Source organism: Anser brachyrhynchus, assembly GCF_964034855.1.
Source record: "Anser brachyrhynchus genome assembly, chromosome: 7".
NCBI classification, from domain to species: domain Eukaryota; kingdom Metazoa; phylum Chordata; class Aves; order Anseriformes; family Anatidae; genus Anser; species Anser brachyrhynchus.
This window is the reverse complement of record NC_137701.1, coordinates 34,869,055-34,889,372: the sequence shown is the minus strand read 5'-3', so window position 1 is coordinate 34,889,372 and position 20,318 is coordinate 34,869,055. Positions and strand designations below refer to the sequence as shown.

General features: G+C 40.5%; 1 protein-coding gene across 6 annotated transcripts in view; it reads right to left on the bottom strand.

Annotated features, from left to right (window-relative positions):
• Positions 1 to 20,318, bottom strand: part of CCNT2 (cyclin T2) — a 23,329-nt gene extending 3,011 nt beyond the window's left edge. Inside the window, exons 1-7 of one of the 6 annotated variants that reach the window (XM_080600750.1) lie at positions 20,073 to 20,318; positions 19,481 to 19,562; positions 11,900 to 12,028; positions 10,754 to 10,814; positions 9,601 to 9,663; positions 3,304 to 3,349; positions 1,794 to 1,957 (exon numbers count right to left, since the gene is read on the bottom strand). In XM_080600750.1, coding sequence (XP_080456876.1) covers positions 1,794 to 1,957; positions 3,304 to 3,349; positions 9,601 to 9,663; positions 10,754 to 10,814; positions 11,900 to 12,028; positions 19,481 to 19,562; positions 20,073 to 20,284 — 757 coding nt within the window. In that variant the 5' untranslated portion in view covers positions 20,285 to 20,318. The other 5 variants (XM_080600752.1, XM_080600753.1, XR_013953885.1 and 2 more) reach the window with 5 other exon arrangements.

Genomic DNA, 20,318 nt, shown 5'->3' with positions numbered 1-20,318 from the left:
TCAAAAATCTTGTTTGATAAGTGCTGAACAAAAATGGCTGCAGTATTTCACCACAACAGACTTTAGCCCCTACATGCATTCTGAAAAGCAGATTCCGCATTTAAGATTTTATTCATACTCTTACGGAGTCTATATTTATTAGACCAAAAATTTTTAGAGGAAACTGTACAAACAGCAGCTCTTAAAATAACACATTTGCTATCCAGCTTAAGCATTTCTTGTGTGATGTTAAATTTCCTTTAAAATCTAAACCTCTAAGTCACCGTTTCAGTCATTTCACTGAACTTCAAGAGCAACCAGTAACAGTTCTGGGCAAAACATCAGCCATGGGACCCTAGGAAGCACTATTTTAAACAACAGGTTTCAGTTAATTTGTGTTCAAGGCAAAGCAGCTGGCTGAGTTTAAAGAAGTCCTTGCAATTAATAGGCCCACATGGAAACCTAGGGCTCTGCACTTGTCAGCTGCAACAAAAATACTTTCAACTGAAATTTCATGTTACTTGTAAGCTAAAAATAAATTAGGTACAGTCAGAACTCAAATGCAAGAGTAGCCCTACTGCAGGTCTGGAAGAACTGGCTCCTCCAGAACCCCACAGCAAGTTACAAACTAAGTTGCTCCCAAGTGCAAAAGCACCTCACCACTTCAGTCTGCTCCCAAGTCTTTGTTTCACACACCAGCTCCACAGACGCCTAAAGAATTAAGCAGCGGTCACTGCAGGCTCGCAGCACACATCTCGCGGGATTTTAAGAATCACAAGGATGCACGCTTACCAAACACGCACAGGCAACAGACAGCTGAGAAGGCGGTGTAGTGGCTGAATTTGAAGCTACAGGTACAGCTTAAAAGAATCTTAAGACAGAGCCATTTGAGCTTGCAATTTCAAGCTCACTCAGGTGCTGTACTTCACGTGGCATCTACTCCGGTTTGCATTTTCAAAACATAATCAGGCCAGTAAGAAATGAGAGCTCAGCAGACATGAAGAGCAGGTCACAGGGAGCTATGCTGGGCCATACCACACCTGGGGGCTTCCATCATCACCTCTCTGAAATAATTCTTTGTTCTAGAACTACAAGCAAAGCGCAACGGATGTGAACCCCACCGAAACCACCGCCTACATAAGCCAGGTACAAAGGCCTTAAGTTCAGGCCCCACTGTGCTAAGTGCAATTTCTGCCTTCTAAACCTTACAATCCACAAAGTAACAGATAGCACACAGGCACTACTGGGTAACAACACACAAAGCAAGATCGGAACAAAAGATGGTAAAACTTCTAGGCATACGGTCTTCTAAGTGTGTTTTCTTCCTGAAAGAAGCTATTTAACAAGAGAAAACTATTTTTGCAGGAGTTTGAAGTATCATAGGCTCTGCTTACGTTAACACAGAATTACGTTTGTTGATGTTAGTTTTATGCAGAGTTTTAAGAACAGCTGTCTCAGTGACACCATACATTTGAACACCTGTGTACATAAAATTATCTGGATTTCATGGCTTTGCACAGATGTTCCTCTAGATGTTTTCCCTGTTCTGGAAAGCCCTTAAAAGCCAAACTCTAACCTGTACCTAACAAAAGGTCTGTGCGTATCCCAGCTCACAAATTGAAATCAAAAGGGTCTCAAAACTATCCTCCTAAGCCTTTCCCTGTCCTATACCTTCCTCTTATCTGAGGACCCTCTGCACGAAGCCAGTGAAACTTATTTTAGGCTTAAAGCTCTTACTGTACTGTGCTCCCGTTCTTACAGACATTATTAATAAGCACTTGAAACTCAAGATGTGGAAAGGCAGCACTGCTTACCGTCCAGCAATTCCAGAGTAACCGAAGGATCCACATATTCCCACCAGTGTTTTCCATCAGTTGATACTGGAATCTCCCAGTTAGACCACTTGCAGGCCAAGTGAATGCACACACATGCTATCACCGTAGGCTTGTATTGAAGACAGAATGTAGTAAGGTGAAGACTGTTGCATAAATTTCATAATGAGGAACCAAAGGAAATCAAACATGTAAAATAAAAAACAAACAAACAAATCAACCATTAACACACAGCGTAAGATCATTTGTCAAGTAACAGCAGATAAACATTAATTCAAGGAACATACTTTGGATTAAGTTCTTAATATATCTTACTGCCTTAATAAAACAAAGGATAGGGCATTTATCTGGCAGAAAGTTTAATTTGCTTTTTCTATAAAAAGGTGTGGTTAACAGTAAAGAAATTTACCAATTACTCTACTGTACTTAAGTACTAAGAAAGAAATTAGTATAATATGGTTAATTAAAATTCTACCTACAGTAAAAAACCATACAGCTCATTACGCAGTCTCCAAATTAGACTAGTAGATGAAGGTACACACAAGTTCAACAGAGGCCAATGAATTACTTGTCAGCTTAGCTGTCACTAGGCCTGAACCTGGGATATTTGTGAACTGAACTTCAGCTTCCAGCTGGCACCAGCACAAAAGCATTGGTTCAGTATCACCACTTTATCACAGCTTATCGTAACAGCTGCTTCAATACAGAACACTGCCCGCTAAGGAACCCCCAGGGAATGCTTGGCTGGAAGAATTCTAACCAACCAGTAGTAGGTATTACTTAAAACTTAGCTACACACAGTTGAATTCTGATAAGTAAAGCTCAAAGTTGTCTTGCAAGAAATAAATTGGAGTAATCAAGAAATAAAGACTGAAGTCTGCTCTCAAATTTTATCTTTCTACAACAGGCTACCCATATACAATCCCCATCTGGAATCCGTTAACTTAAATTTAATACAAGTACTTAAGTTTTAAAACTGTGTATTAAGTTTAAAGAGCTGTTTCTAAAAGGAAGAACATTGGACTACTTCTAGTATATTGGAAAAGAAAAATCAACTGGTTGAAAAGATCTTAGGCCCACTACAATTTTATAAGTTAAGATTGGATCAATATATTTAAAGTTAAGAGAAAACTGCCATTAATTACAAGTGTAAACTAGAAATAGTTTTGTACTTACCAAGATGCTCGAATTTCTAGGTTAAGTTTATCTCTTTGTAATCTTTAGCTGCTATTCAGGCTACCAATTTTAGACTTATGCACTCACAATCGAGAAAATGTCATCAGAAAGCACCACTACACTTCTCATTGTGCATTTAACCCCTTTGTGCCGTCAGGCCCTTGTACAATACACCGCACTGCAAACAGAAAGGTACCACCACTGTAGATGGCCCAGTCTCCTGTTGCAACAAGGGTAAGACACATGTAGGGGGCCCTGCAGTAAAGGAAGCTATAGTGTGCTACAACAGTGCAACAAAGAGGTTCAGGATAACAACCTGTTGGTAGCCATGAAATAGGATGTCTGTGCCAAATCCTTGCTTGCTGTAAGAAAAAGAAAAACAGAGAGATTAAGCATCTACTCTAACTTGTGTTCATTTCTAAACTGAAGCAATTTTGCCTTCCAAAAGCACCATTTCCTATTTTCACAGAACTGATTTGAATTTAACTAGCTAGCCTTTAAGATCTCTCCAAGATACGGAAGTGCCCATCATATTCAGCAAGCGGAGATGGACCAGTCCTTCAGTTCCCTGACTCTGCCCCCGAGACAACCCACAGACCAAAGTTTCCCTTTGCTTATCTACCCCACAAAAGCCTCATACGTGACAGCACTCTTCTAGGCATAGCTGCTTCTCCACTCTCACCTACAGCTGCCCCCCAGCGTAACCCTGCCCCACCTGCAGACTGCAGCAAGGCAGTCAATAAAAGCCAGTTCCTACTACAGTGCAAGTTCTGCCCTTTGAGAACATGGTGGGATAGCTGGAGAACCCACCTCACCCCCAAAACACAACCACGTCTCTCCCCCAGCACCTCAGAACGCAGGAAGCTCCCAAGACAGATGGTTAACAAAACTACACAAGTTTTCTGCTCCCCCCGATCAAGAGCACAGCACTCACAACATTTTGTTCCACATTTCTGTTAAATCTCCATTGAAGCTTCTGATGTGAATTAAATGACTGCATTTTAGCCAGAAAGAAAACCAACCCAGGACCTCAACATACCAAAAAGGACAAGCCAATGACTTCCACTGCTACAACATCTAGCACTGCCCCTACCAGGGAAGCCCCCCGTGATCCTCACTCAAGTAAAGGACTTACTGTAACGCGTACATAATGGGATAGCTGGGCACAATGGCTTAAACCAAGGATTGAACGCAGCCTTCATTGAATTCTTACTTTGACACTATCACTTGAAAGCAGTGCTACCTGCAGAAAGGGTATTGTTGAATTTTATGTCAAAGGGTACACTGTCACAAATCTTTATTTTAAAAGTGATCTTTCCATTAAATTTGAGAAATACTGCAATGGCCTTTAAAATTTAATTTAAGGAACATGTATTAAAAATGGGATGATTGCCAGAGGGTATAAATCAGGTTTGTCTTCACGCTACACAGCTGGGCAGTGCCATAATCTGAAAAGAATACAGAAGTAGCAAGGTAACAGGAACCACTGCTACACAGATCCTGCTAATCCATAATAATCAAAAGGTGAGCTATGTGACAGTATTATACTATAATATTTAGTTTCCAAACTATAATGGTAATTTTATGCCAGATAGGTATGTTCAATTTCTTCTCCCTCCCATCCAAAGTACAAGGCAGTATTAACAAAGAATGTGAAACGAGACTATTAAAACAAATGAAAACGTAGAATGCTTTAATAAGACTGAAATTGATATCTTGCTCTTCATTTTTCATCAAAGTAATGTTTAAAGGCTCTTCAATCATATCTACGTTCTGTACAGTTACAACACGTTTGAATTACGGGACCAGACCAAGAAGCATCTCTACTCTCACTGAAATGGCACATCTGAAAAAGGAGGAAAAGCAGATGCCAGAAAACTTCTATTTAACATCAGCTTGAAAGTTGAGTAAATCAAAACACATACCTGGAAGAAAAGAATCACATCTTGAAACACACGTTTTAGCCTCAACAAAAAGTTAATGTGATAAATACCTTAACCTATCCTCTAGGCAGTATCGTACACGTTTCAATGTAATTACAGCTAAATACTCAACATTGCCAAAACCACGCACCACTGAGAACAACCGTCCCAAACTCTTCTCTTACATTTGGGGCAGCTTTGGTTTAGTAGGATCTATCCACTAAAAGCTAATCAATCTTGGTTCCTGTATTGTGTTATTTCCTTTCGTGGAAGGTGCATCTCCAAACTAAAATTATCTGGAAGTACAATTATCTGGAACTAAAATTATCTGGAAGTACAGAGGTTAAAACAAGCCAGCACAGCTCGTCTGTTACAACTCACAAGCCTCAGGACAGAAGACTCAGGACATCAGCCATTAACAATCAGTTTTATATTTTATCATTCAGGAGTGATTTAAAAACACCTAACCTGTCTCACTGCTGCAGAAGCAACCGTAAGGCAGGGGATTACTTAATTAATAATCAAGATTTTCAAACAGGACTTGCTGTCTCGATACACATCCCAAAAAAACTACCGAGTTCAAGAAGTTACCAATATGAAGCCAAAATACTTCTTATTGGACATGGCCACACAGTTCAACTGATGCAATTCCAAGATATTCTGAATCTTTTCTTCACATTAACTATCTTTGATCTTGAGATAATCATGAAAATGCAATTGGCAAGTCACCCTTAGGAGCATGGTGGCTTACTGTGCCTAAGATCCTGAGAATGTAGGCAAGCATCCCCAGAAAGAGGAGGCTGCAGGTAAGCCAGTCAGTATGAAAAGACAGAAAGGTTGCCAAAATCCTTCTGAGCAAAAAGAAAACCAAAGCCACAGGCGCCACACAGAGCTATGTAGGCAGACACCTGGTGTATCTGGAAAGGACTGGAGGTGGCCACGGTGCAGGTGTTCAGGTCTGAGCAGTCCTGGCAGCTTCTCTCTTGGAAGCTTTTAAACAGCAGGAACAGGCCTGTGAAAGCCTAAGGTGAAAGTTCAGAATGTGAAGGCCGCCAGTAGCATGGCTGGAGTACAGCTGGCATCTAAGATTTTTCCACACCGCTGAGATTTAGGTTTTCCTTAGAGTACCACCTGAAAAAGCCCATTCATTCAGATTCACCTCCTCTTCTGCAGACTTTATCAGCCTGACTTAACCAACAGCAGCTGTGCACACAGATACTGCGGTATGTTTGAAGAATTTGCTAGTGACCTTCCAAAAGATTAGTAAGGATCATGGGTGTTCAAGATACCTGATAACCTGCAGAGCAACGAGAACAATCCTAGAAATCCTTGTGATCCAATCTTCGGTTCCAGGAGAGTGTCATGTACCAACATAGAAAAAGGAATGACTGAAAACTTCCCAACACGTGGATGAGAATATAGATTCTTCCCCTTCCAGCTCCACCAGAACCAGGCTGAGAACAGACTGATTTTGCACCCGAGCTTTAAGAGGACACTGTGATTGTCTCAGCACTAAGGCAGCTTCACTGCTGAACTAGCATGCAATCCAGTAAATGTAGTTTGGCACCAGGAGCAGTTCTTTTTTTTTTCCCCCCCTCTTCTCCTCTTCAGCACTGGAGCATCCTTGGAATGGGCACTGAAGCTTGCTGATGGGCCTTTACAGATCCACTGCCCCAGATTCCTTAGAGGACCTAAGGAACGATGGTCCTGTTTCCTCTTCTCAGTCTCTTGACACTGAGGAAGAATGGTGCAGAAAAGAGACTGAGCCCACACCTTTCCTTGTCTACTACCCTGACTAAACTGTACAGATGGAACAATTTAATGAACCCACGGATCTCTGAAGATCAGAATGAATAATTAGATACACCTTATGCCTGAACATCATGAGTCATTACGTACCTACCCAGTCACCCCTTACTGACAATAATCTGTCTTGTCTAATACTACTTTCAGACAGGCTTTCAACCAGACACGAAGAGTTCAACTTTTCCTTTAGTTGTAGGTTGAAGCAGATTATATCGATTTGCACCAAGCCCCCCTTACTAGTTCAGCTTCCAGGAATTTGTTCTGGTACGCCTCTACTAGTCACTGGGTCATCTGACAAAGGACTTGGCTGGAACTTGTGAGCCTCAGCAACAGAACCCATTTTTTACATTTCTTAAAGGGAATTACAGATTAATACAGGTGAGAGCATAAAGTGCACCATCCTGGATGCAAGATAAGAAGTAATATAGGAATCAGCCCTTTTCTTAGCATCTTCATTAAACTTAAGTTTTAGCCAGCTTTTTTGAGGGACCAGGGCACCTTCTCACCACACAGCAATTCAACACACAGGTGCTGAGCCACAGCCTTGTTAAGCACAGCCACATACCTCAGCTAACTTGTAGCCTCTCTTTTGACAGTTGAGCAGTCAGCCAAATTATCTTCTTCCCTTCCTTCTCCTCTCAAACACACAGTTGAAGGTTTTAATCATAATAGTCTCAGATAAGTTAATCCCCTTTAATATAAGAAGGGATCACTTTGCCCTCTAGAATAATACTTTATGTCCAAGACAGCATATTACCAGAACTGGATGAAGAAACCTTAATTTTCTTCAGCTTCTCAGTCAAGCCCTTAGGGCTAAAGGGATCAACACTGACAACAGTTTTCGATACATGTGGAAAGCTTCAGGACTGGATATCCAAGTGTAGCACTCACATTAAAACAACATAATGTCCAAGAAGTAGATTTTGAGAACTAAAATCATGCCACAGTATCACTGTGCCCCAAAGTCCATCTCTTTACTCAATACATACAATTCTGTGGAAGTTATTCTCTACTTGCTTTACTTGTGAGTGTGATTACAGATTTCATGGTGTACGTTTTTAAGCTATTTTTTTTTCCCTCCATGATTTTTAAATGAGTTACTCAAGCTTTGTGTTCATATCCCATACCACCCTTAGGAGGGGGATATGCTGTCAAGAATCCTACTTGCATGTACATTCACCAGGAAGCATGCCTACTCCAGTCAGGAAGTTTTCAAGCACCTGTAGTATTAAATTCACTTTGCACCAGTTCTTGAGGTATGTAGGTTTTCAGCCCTATGTAGATTTTCAGCCCTCAGTGGAGTCTTCAGATTTCAAGACTTCATATAATTTTGAATTTTATGTATTTTGTTAAACTGCACTGACATTAACACTAGCTTTAAAATTCTAAGTTTTAAAAGTAGCATGTACCGTCAGTGTATGAACTGTGTTACTACACAAAAGCAGCACACAAAATGCACAGCAAAGAGTTGAACTGTCTTATTGGGTTATATACCCTTGACTAAAGGAAATGAAGTTTACCTAACATATGCCTTTCTTCTTATAAGCTCCAGTAAAACACACTTGCTAATGGGGAAATTCTGGAGTAACTACAATACTGCTTATCACCCCTCCCCACTCCCCCAAAACACATAGCTGAAGTGCAGGGGCTCACATGTAATCAACAAAAAGTGTGCTAACTTTTATATTGACCAAGAGCTAAAAAAAAAAAAACAAAAACAAAACATGACAAAACTTTACAGCTGCTGATTCACTCTGAGACACCAGGTGCAATCAGACTTACGCACTGAGTCACAATCAAATCTGGACAGAAAGCAAAGAATCTTCTTAAAGAATTGCGATAAAGCTACTTTAAATGCAAATAAGCTACAAATGGCACCAGCTCTCCTCAAACTCTGAAGACACTACACCACTAAGCTACTTCAACATGAGAAAGAAGAAATATTTTTCCCTCAAAGAACAGCTTTCATTCTAGAGTTACTAGAAAACAGACCTAGTTAACATGATAATGTTATGCCTACCTTTCCTATATTTTATAAGGGGGGAGAAAAACAACATTGAAGCGTTTAACTTTGCATTTTTCAATGCAAACAACAACTAATGACTAAAGATCAACAACTACAGTCTAATAATTTCCAATTTTCAATTAAAGAACAAGATCAAAGTGAAAAAGCTGATTTTAAGTGCTTTTTCAATTGATCCCCAATTTTTCATCCTCCATCTTATGAAAAGTTCTTTAGAACTCTAAGAGAAACTGATTTAAGAGTTAAAGAAGGTGTACCAACACTACAAAAAAATACTGAAGAACAAAACAGATTTCTAGCTAGAGTCACGTTAATGAACTGCATATAAGTTAGAGGATATGAAACACCAAAGGTTGGAGGTTTGCTACCACCCAATCCAAATTAAGTACGTCCTTCTCTAGAAAAATAATTAGTCACATCTTTAAGTATTTGCATGCAATAGCAGACCTGCTATGCACTCTTTATATCCCACAGCTCATTACCTAAAAAAAATTAAGGTAGAAAGCTACTGTTAGCTATCAACCAGCACAAAGACTAAACTTTATTTTGTAAAACTACTTCAGAGTGAAAATAATCAACCCAGAATTTAGTTCTCAACTACTAATTGCTTCTGTCATTTGAAAGAACATGGAACAGATTATTCAATCAAAGCTAATAAGCAAGCAAAAGAAAAATTCATGAAGGACAAAGAACTGGACTCTTCATCAGACTGTAATGGTTAAGATCAAGCTTTTAGTAGTTAGCCTTAAACAAAAACTCTTCGGACAACATAATTGATCATATTGCACAAATAACATCACCTATAAATTTTTACTAGAAATGTAAAAAAAAGGGCTTACGGAAGGGGATAAAAGCCACTGACCTCTCACTAATTGCGTACATTTCACAACATCTGTGTGCGGATGTTCAATGGTAATCTCAAAACCTGAAGAGTTAAGAATATGTTTTAGAACTATACATTTCCATCTGTACAATAAAAAAAGAGACCTTTTCCTTCCCCCAGAGACCTAATACCTGCTAAACCTTTGCACTGCAGATCATGTAACACTATTTAACTGCCTCTTATTCTGCCATTTTATATTTCTGAATGATAGTGCCATTTCCAGATCAATTAGTAAAATATCCCTGCATTACTCTCAAGTCCTACATAGAATATATGAAGTTACTGCATTTTTCAGGTTGAACATGCATGAGCAGTTTCTAAGATACTTATCAGTACGAGCTGTATCACAGACGCTGAAACGTGTATGTATGCACACGTCTGCTTTATTCAATCATTTCTGGGGCTTGAACATATTCCATCTATGAGATTACCAATTAAGTCAATTTGTAGGTCAGTCACTTCAGAAGCCTATCTTTGTTTATGAAGCTATTTTAAGAAGTAGGTCACTACTATTTTCTTCCCTTTTTTTTAAAGCAATACACTCACAGTAGTATTTAGTAAGTCAGTGTTCTCAGGGCTGCCAGCTGTAGTTGTCTCTATTTATGTTAGTTTAAAGCCAGAACAGTTTCTTATCAGAACACTGTATTGTTGATTTTGGAATTACCCGAATCCATTAAACGGTTACGCTACAAATTGCGATGTTCAGAGGTAGCAACTCTACTCAACTAGATAGTATTTTTCTATTGAAAGGCAGAACGGGGAAGAGTACTTGGTATATAAAGCTGTTGCCAAGTGCTTCAGAACACATACAGCTGACCTAGCACATGCTACGTTGTGTAAAGAAATACCAACACGATTACTACTTTGGAATAACATCTATTTGGAAGGGTATACATTTCTACTCCATCAAACTGTCAGAAACATTTATTTGACAAGTATTGGTATGCCTTTTTTCTCCAGAGTGAACACAACAGCAACTGGTGATATAAAACTAGACTCACAGGTCAGAAGTTGCATACAAAAAAACAGTAAAATTCTAGTATACCAAAGACGCATCAAAAATCCAGCTACCTGGGTCCTATGACTGTCTCATGGTAAATTGGCTGCACAACAGGCATTTAGAAAGACATACCTAAAGTTTGAAGCATTATTGTTTCAAGTATAACCAGCTCTTGAGCTTGCTGAAGGTATGCCTGAAACAAATAAGCAAACACGTCAAGACGTAGGCATCTATCGTCTCAAAATTTCAATTACACGCTTCCTACTTGAACACTGGCATTATCAACATAAATTAAAGACCACTAACCACGCCAGTTAGCACTGAGCATTCAGAATACTTTAGTGCACTAAGACTTCCTTCTACTTGTATAAGCCTTACTGTAAATTCGGTTATACCTCAGTTACACCAGCCTAACCATCTTTCACAGTAAGACTTATTTAGTTTCAATCTTACATAGTTATTCCAGCAAAGCATTGTTGGGAAAATGGGGAATGCGATATGCATTATGGAGGCTTGCCAGTGCAAACCTAACTATCTCTAAGCAGGTTATCCATTTCAGAAGTACTTTAAAATACAGCTGGAGATACCCAGTTGGCCTGTGTTCTGGGCTCCAATGTATATATAATCCACCTCCATGTGTCATTCCAAGAACTGGGAGCACAGCAAATAGTTTTATATGTCAGTTCAGGTCCAGCAGGGTATAACTGGCTCAGCCTGACCTTCAGGCAGAGCAACTATGGTGCATTTCCACCATAACATCCTCATAGTTGGTTCCATGAAGCTTCATGACAGGAAAGAAAATGGAAACTGAGATATAAGTGGAAGCTGTACAAAGTCTGGCAAATGAAAGGAAGACCAATGTACAGCAGAGACAGTAGCTGACTGCCTGTATGGCATCCTTTAAAACAGAAGGCAGACAACAGCACACAGTCAGCCTCTGGCTGAGAGAGAGGAATACTCAGTGTCCTGAACTCTCTACACAACACGCGTGGTTCTGTAAGTTCCGCACGAAACCTCTCATTTAATGTCTCGTCAAGATTTCTACTACACGTGTGGAAGTCTTAAAAATAATGCAAGTTTAAGGTGAAGCAACCTCTCCAAGTGTTGTAACACAGATATCTGAGTTCTCAACTAGTTACATTAATACAAAAGATCTGAATGGTTTAAACACAGGTGTTTTTTCTAGTATGCAGACAGCAATAATCCAGTCAAGACAATGTAACAACTCGTCAGATGAAGCGTCATTTGATTATCTCTAAAACCATGACTTCCACCTACATCACTCTTTGTATCCAGTAGTGGCTCTTGAGGGTGAAGACAGGCATGTGCTACTTTAATAACATGTTCGAGTTTCCGTGGCTGTTCTTCCACTTTTGCAGCCAAGAACAATGCCGTAGGAGATATTATCTGAAGAAGAAAAACACACATATTTAACTTTTTACAAGTAGGACTTTATTTTTTATGGACAACACAAAGTAATAATTAGAAAAGGTGTAGAGGTTTAATTTTTTTAAACAGTTCTGAAATCATGCAAGATGGTAAAAATAACCAATCATGTTTTATTTTATAAGTAATGCAATCCTCCCAGCACCATGTGGAAGGAGTAGCATAAATGCTACATTACACCGAGTGAGATGTCTGAGGTCAAGCTAATTCTAGTTCAACACAAAAAGCACGGACTTGGTCCAGAAGATTTAGCCACACCAGAAGTGACTTTTCAAGTTAAAAACACTTGACGAGAAAGCTCGTCCAAGTCCTAGCACAGTAGTGGGCCGTTACACCGCCTTTTCAGCATGCGTCAAAAAAGCTGATCTCAAGGTTCTGCTAGCATGTGGTTCTCCTAAAAAGCAAGCAACTTGGCAGAGAACTTTAAGGAAAATAGTTTGTTACAGAAACATAGGTTATAGAAGTATAATCATAGTAAGTATAACATCTTAGCGCAGCCACTGATGGAACAGAAGTTTATTCCTAGAAACTTTACTATACACCCAGTAGTATCTGGAAAGCAAAGCACAAAGATTCACAAAACACCAGTTATACCAGATGTTAGTAAAGACTGCAAGTTACATTTAAAGAATTTAAAAAAATAAAACTCTAGGTGTCATAAGCTGGCAGCAAAGCACCTACTCAGTGCTGTATCACCTAGGATTTTGCAATTAAATAGTTTTGATGCCTAGCTGTCAGCTAGAATAACTCATTTATCTGCATGTGGAATATGGTTAACCACACGACTGAGAAGAATCAGGGTCCTCTCTGTACGCAGAAGTCTCCCGTGTTAAACACGAATTAAGATGACAGCAGAAGTGTTCATGTAAATATCAGCAGGTTGAATTGGTTAAAATTAAGTATTTTTCCAGGAATTTAAATAGATGCTTGTTGAGTATTTAATTGATGCACAGTGCAAATAGTGCAGGTATTGGATTTTTCATTCAGTGCCCACACAGAATTAGACTGAATGAGTTGAACAGCAGTCATACCCCCCCTAGACTTTTTTTTTTAAGTAGCCCTTTGTTATGCCAAAATTAAACATTTGGTATGAAATTCCCAATATATGAAAAACTGCAATAAGCTAATTAGAACTGAACATTTAATGATTACCCATTACATTTAAAGAGGCAGCAAGTGCTCCCTTGATACATTTAAAGGCTCCTCAAATCACTTTGAAACGTCCACTTAGATCTTAAGGAGAACTTGTAAGCTGGCGGACTCGAGGAAAATTGACACCCTGGGAAGGTGATACCCTTTGATGCACAGAAACATGCTGTTAAGAAACTCAGTACTGTAAAACAAAAACCAAACCACCACCACCATGTCACAGGCAGCAAATTCTCACAACTGAGACAAAAAACTCCTTCCTTTTCAAGGAATTTGTAACTTGACCCTTACAAACGAGTGAAATCAAAGCCTGAAGTCAAGTGGTGCTGAACAAGGCCATATTAGCACTGACATTTAAGATCCTGACGACTTTTGAGAAGTTCATACCCACACTGTTTGAAGTAAAGACATGAAGTTCTGGAATAAATTCCCTTTCCTAGGGCTGTGCTACTTAAAATATGCCTCACTTAAGCCAGGAGACAAATTTGTAAATATTACATGTGAATGAAAGACTTTCTGGAGTTCTGAAAGCTGAAGTATCAACAGCTTTGAGGAGAAGTACAGTAGTACACGTTTAAGGGCAGTCATCTCCAAAGCTGACACCTGATGCTAAGGATTACATTCTCCGACATAATCCTGAGCTTCTGGGAAAACCCACGTTAACAGACAGGGCTGGGAAGCCAAAGAAACACAAACTACTGAGAAGAAAGGAAATTGGGAATAGTTAAGAATCAACAGTTTTAGAGAAACAAGTTTGACAAGAAATTGGACAGACACAAGGAGGTGTTAACTAACGAGAGCAGGCTCCACTTTCTACCCAAGAAAGAGCTGCATTAAATGGACTGTGATGGACTGAAGCCTGAACCTAGCTTAGAAAGGACTCAGCACAGTGGAGTCACCGAGGGAGGAAAACTGAGTCATGAAGTGGATGGAATCAGGAACAGCCTAGAGAGTGGGAAGCAGCTTCGTTTGAAGATAAAATGATCCTTTCCGTGCCCTCATGGCCACTCAGTTTTTATTTGTTGTTGGTTTTGTATTTAAACAAGACACTCAGCAGTCACAGCTGGGGACTGAACACAACAAAAGCTGTTTTCCTCTATGCAGCAAACCCAACTCCACTGCTCTCTCTCCCCCTCCTGCCCTGCCATCCCACCACTCAGGTTACTGCGTTCAGACCTTAGTTCTTCTACCTTCGCATAGAAATTTAAGTCAAATACATCCGAATACAAGGCCTATTTCTACCCAGTCTGTGGTTCTGTTCCAAATTCCATGCATGGCATTTTCACCATTTTCTTCTCTGAAAAAAGCAACACCCAACTATTACCATGAAAATATTTACAATTCACAAAGACATTCTTCTGGAACCAAGCAACCGAGAGCTGCACAACTCAATTACCAGCAAATTCTCACTCACTATTATTCTATGTCTGACCGCACCAAGGTTTTACTTCATTCCAAAAACGCGCAGCCTTCACCAGGCTGACTTCTGGATATTTCCTAACATACCGAAAAGGCTGAGATCTTGCCAAGAAGTCTCCACATAATTCCTGATCTCCAAGACCTTACATGAAACAGTTCTGTATGCTTATACAAGTCAAAGTGATTAACTGGCATTTAACTCTGGTTCATCAGAAACCTACATACGCCACAATTATCTACTTACTTAACGAAGCGTTGGCTTCAGGCCAAAGAATTTCAGGTCTTTGTCTTGCCTAGAACTAGGGTTCGCTTTCCCAGTTTAGAGTAGGTCAGTACTTTTGCCTCCCTTGGTATTTGAGGAAAACAGACATCCTAATAACATTTCAGACTTGGCGTGCAGAGTCTTCAGTGAAGAACGCATCGCCTGCTAAGTGTGTAACTGCGAAGTTACTCATAAAGGCTTCAACCACTTCCAATTCTCAAAAATGGCAGAAAAAGCAAGGTAGAAAAAAAGCAGCATTAAAGACAGACTTGGCAAAGCTGTAAGCTTTCTGCTACACAAGCATCCTCATTTGATATAAAAAGAAAAAATTAAAGTGAATTATTACACATCCAAAATATTCAAGACTTGAGAAATATCTTCAGAAGAACACGTGTGATTTATGAAGTTAAATTCCACCTTCCTACTAGCTAAGAGCATCAGAAACCAAGTTCCAACGAAATAAAAATACAAAACATACAATCCTTATTATTATGATAGTCAAAGGGCAAGTTTTATTGGTAGAAGTGGTACAAGTCCTTTTCGACACCAAAAGTACAAGACATCTTGTACAAAGCCTTGGTGCAATGAAGACATTTGGAATAACCTCAGAATGAATCTCCAGCATGCACACAGCTTTCTGAGAACTCCCTCTCCCTTTTAATGCCACTAGTAGTATGTTTTTAGGCTTGATATGCAGCAGCTCGAGACATTAAGTGGTTTCAGTCTACGACGGAGCTGCAAGTGCCACTCTATGATGGGGCAACAAAGAACTGCAAGTTGTTTTTTTCTAAAAAAGTAATTATTACCAGCAGCTTATATTGCATAAAAACAGCAAATATGTTAAACTGCAAGATTGAAAACAGAACTGAAGTGTCTACGACCAGCCTCTCTGAAGTGTGGTGTGTATTACGAAAGTTTTGAGAACTTGCATAGCTCCAAAGTCAATTCTTTAATATTGCAATTTGGATGGGGTGTGGAAGACAGTGAAGTAACAGAAAAACAGGAAACGAACCCCCCCAAGCCCTGCACACTCAACTCACTTACCTTGTACCTCAGGAAAAATTCCTCCTGCAGCCTCTCTCTAGGCACTTTACTATGTCCCACTGCGTGTCACAAAAAAAACTGGCCGTCATCAAGTATATTTGCAACTAGTTGTTTGGTATTCCACACAGCACTTCTAAGTGTTAGATTTAAAAATACAGCTACCGTTTCGATGCCTTACCTCTCGTTTCCAACATACCACAAATTCTTCCCCCTTCTGTTCTTGAAATCAGTGTACTGAAGAGTACACTTCTACAAGTCGTATTCCTATACAATAGTAACTGACAAAGTATCACAGAAGTGGTATTTTCAGAAGAATTTTAATTTTTGAGATGTTTTGAAGTATTACTGTTACAGGCTAGTATTTCCTCTGAGAAGTCAGCAAGCTCTCCCACTCCCTGATCTTAGCACTAAGTTTGTGCTCAGCAAACCAAAGTTACTGTGCCCTGGTCAGCTGCAAAAATAGAAGTAATAACTTGTACTACTGCTGAGGTGATTCACACTGAAACATGATTTGAATGGCTAGGGAAGATTAGCAGTCAGGGCATCCAATTCTCCTTACCAGCTTTAAGCAAGTTTCCACCATACTGGAGCACCGCAACTGCGCTTTGACTGTGGCATCAAATAAACACACTCTTCTTTGCAACTGGAAGTACTTTATAGATAAACCATGGTATTTCAAAATGCTAAACCACAGTAATTTAGTAAAAATATGGATATTGGGTCTTTAGAGCAGTAAATGCAACACAATCAAAACACACTGGCCACATTAACTGTCGTGTCCCACCCCTGTGGCTTTACAGATTGAAAATATGGTTGTGAGTTCTGGTCCCTATTCACACCTGATCCTCAAAATCTTGACATCCTGTAAAATTGTTCAGGAATAAAATTATATTAAGATAAAAAGAAGAGCATTAAGCCAACAGTTATTCAGTAAATAAGCTTCCACTAGAAGACCTGTTTACTAACAGCAATGAAGTGCACGTGACTTATATGTAAGACACACACGTGTATTTGCATACCCCAGCAACCATACAGGAGCACAAACACCCAACTGTGTGTTACTCAACTGAAAACATTAACCTAACAGTAAGCCAAGAAAATAAAGGCTGATTTTTTTCCAATTAGACATCATAAGGAATTCCAGCTAAAGGCTGTCTAAATTTCTACCCCAGCCTTCAGCTCGCTTCTTTCCATGGATACACATCACCACACGTACACACACGTTAACTGATATGCTGTATATACTGTAAACCTTTTTAGCTAGGTCTCCCGTCTGGCAGTACCTTATTACTTAATTTTCGAGCGCTAGTTTCTTCTTGCAGTGGATGAACATTGTTAGTTTTTTTCAGCTGGCCAAGTACTCTGGAGATTTGATATTAAGTATTTATTACAGTCCTTGGCTTTTTGTTTCTCAACACAGAACCTGCCAGATGGTTTGGGAGTAAGAATTCTGAAAGAGGCCCCCCATTCACTATAGAAGAATAGGAAAATAAGTAATTTCGCCATCAGTACACACAGAAAGCTACTGCCTGGCCTTATTAAGAACTACTGGAAGTTATTCAGCACGAATCAATATTACCGAGTGCAAACTTGCAGCGCGCTTCCTTTCAACTTTTAGTTGAATATAATTACCTGAGATTTAATGTAACAATGCACTTTATTCTGCTTTAACAGTTGGAGTTTCCATGGCATTCAGCCATTTCATAGCTAACTTGCAAATGTTAAGATTCACAAATATAATTGAAAGCTTAGTTTTCGTAACAAGGGCACTATGTATCCACGTACCACTGTGCTTCCAGTTCCAAGTGACCCAGCAATTTCTAGCATCTGGTGAAAACCAGAACACACAGCAGCTAAAGCTTCTTGCTACCTAAATCCATCCTCGATTACCAGCTAAGACGACAAACCGTAATCTAGCAGGTGATGCATCACATCACAAGCCCTTGCTCAGGTACCTTTGCACGGAGCGACCTCTCCATTCCTAGTTCAAGTCCACAAACCACCCACAAAGAGCCCTGGAAAGCTCCAGGTGCCTCAGCAGCTCCAGGTTACTGCTGCACTGGTGGCACAGCGCACGGAGGGGGAGAAGATGGAACGAGTGTTTTACTGCCTTCACTTGATATAGTACAGAAGTGCTTCTAGAAGACGTATTTCGCTACAAAGCTTGTTGGAACTTGATTCTCGTGTGTGCTATTCTTGCTCTACAACCAGAGAACTGTTTTAGGGGAGCACCTTCTGGTTTATACGGCCATCAGTTCAACACACAGCTCTCTAACACTACATAAAACCCACGTTATACATTTCTTCCTCTTGAGTGTTTCAGACTGATGCACGCTTGACTCTGGTTGTATTTATAGGCTTAGCTTTTATCTCAGAGACACGAAGAACTACAGTCTTGGTAACAAGCTTGCTGCTTGAGTTTGAATTTATCTCAGATTACGCACAAAAATAATTAGATACACTCTGAAATCTGTCTACAAGCCCCTATGTATTCCTTCCCCAGTGAACACCAAATAAGATGCCCATTTGCTCAGCCAACAACAATAAATTCAACACCAGACACAAGAGTTGGGTAATGCTATGACCAACTGCAATCACTGTCCGCCCAAATTTCCGACCAAGGTTTGCAACACTCCACCCCTTGGTAGGCCATGGCCTACTCTGGTCGAGATCGTAACATCTTTCACGCACCTAATTTATTTTGTCATAAAAAGCCAAGGTCTGAAAAAAAGTCATCCTAGCCACTTTATGACATATCACCATCATTACTGCTCTTACAAAGTCAGCATGAAGTACTTAAAAAAACAAAAAAAAATACAAAGGATACCTAGAATATTATTTTACTGTTTTTTTTCTATTACATCCAGTACTATGAACATAAAATAAAAAGCTTGAACTCTTGAAGTCGGTATCTTAAGTTCCTTGCTTAAAAAACAACACTTAATTACCAAGAATAGTTTTACTAAAGAATTCTGCTCTTCATAACACACTAATCAAATCCAGCATGCTCATTTCATTAGATGAAACAGGACGGCCAGCGTTTTCTCAGCAGATTTTTCTTGTCTAACATGACTTATTGTCAAGCTACTTAAGACAGGAGTAGTAAAATGAATTTATACTGGTTTTCAAAAAGATACATAATCCATATGGATACACATCTACCCGCATTAGAATTGTCAGACACACCACGCTAGCTCTGCTGCTGCCTTCATTAAGAAAAATGTGTGTTCCTGCACATCAGCCTTCCCAACTACGGCACATAAGCACCAGCAAGATTCAAAACATCTAAATGCATTCGTCACACATCTGAGATGTGTTTGCTGATGGTGCCTATTTTCTATTTATTTAGATGGCAAAAAACAAAATAAAATAATTCAAAGTTGAAGAGAAAGTATCGTTACCACTAGTAAACAACTGGCAAGAAGCTGGAAGGCCTATAAACACACTGAACTTTGCAATCCAGCAGAGGAACATGACCCTTGTTAGCTATGCTGCCAAAATTACGGGCACATTATTACAATATGTAAAATCATACTTACGTTTCGATTGAATTTTGTGAAGGAATGGTGCATATAAAACCTGTGCATGTAAACAATTGCAGTATTTATTGTCAGCTGAGATCTGGAGGACCAAATTAAGGAAAGAGCAGATATTACGAAAACTGTTTGCAACTAATGAAAGCGTTGCTCCTTCTACACCAACCCTGCCACCCAACGTAGCATCTCCAACTGGAAACGACCTGAGAAGGCGATGCGGAGTGGCATTAAGGCGTACTTAGCTGGTACCAGCACGGATCTCCACAGGCAGCGTGGCGGTAGCAGGCTGGCCCCCTCATTCATTACGCGAGCCCTCCTCGCCTGATGACACGCACTGCGATACGGCCTCGAGTATTTGCGTTTTACCCCAATTTAATCATTTTCTGGCCGGGTTTGGAGGGAGCCCGGGGGCCGCCGCAAGCCCCCAGCCAGCGGCGCGGGGCCCGCCCGCCCACAAAGCCTCTGAGGAGGGGGCTTCGGCCTCCTCCCGCCCGGCGGCTAACGGCGGTTAATGAGGGTTACGGACGGTTAATGACGGTTAACGAGGGTTACCGACGGCGACCGGACCCCGCCCGCCCCAGCCCCGCCGGGATACACGTTGAGGCGCTGGCCCATGTCCTGGATGAGGTTGGCCGCCTGCTGCCGGTACGAGAGCTCCTTGTCGGCCTCCACGCCGCAGCGCCGGGACGGCGTGTTGTCCAGCTGCTCGCGGCTGAAGAACCACCGCGACGCCGCCGCCGAGCCGCCGCCTCCGCCGCCGCCACAGCCCCGCGCTGAGGAGCCCGCGCCTGAGCCCGCCGCCGCCATGACACCGCCGCCCCCTCCCCCCCCCGCGGCCCCG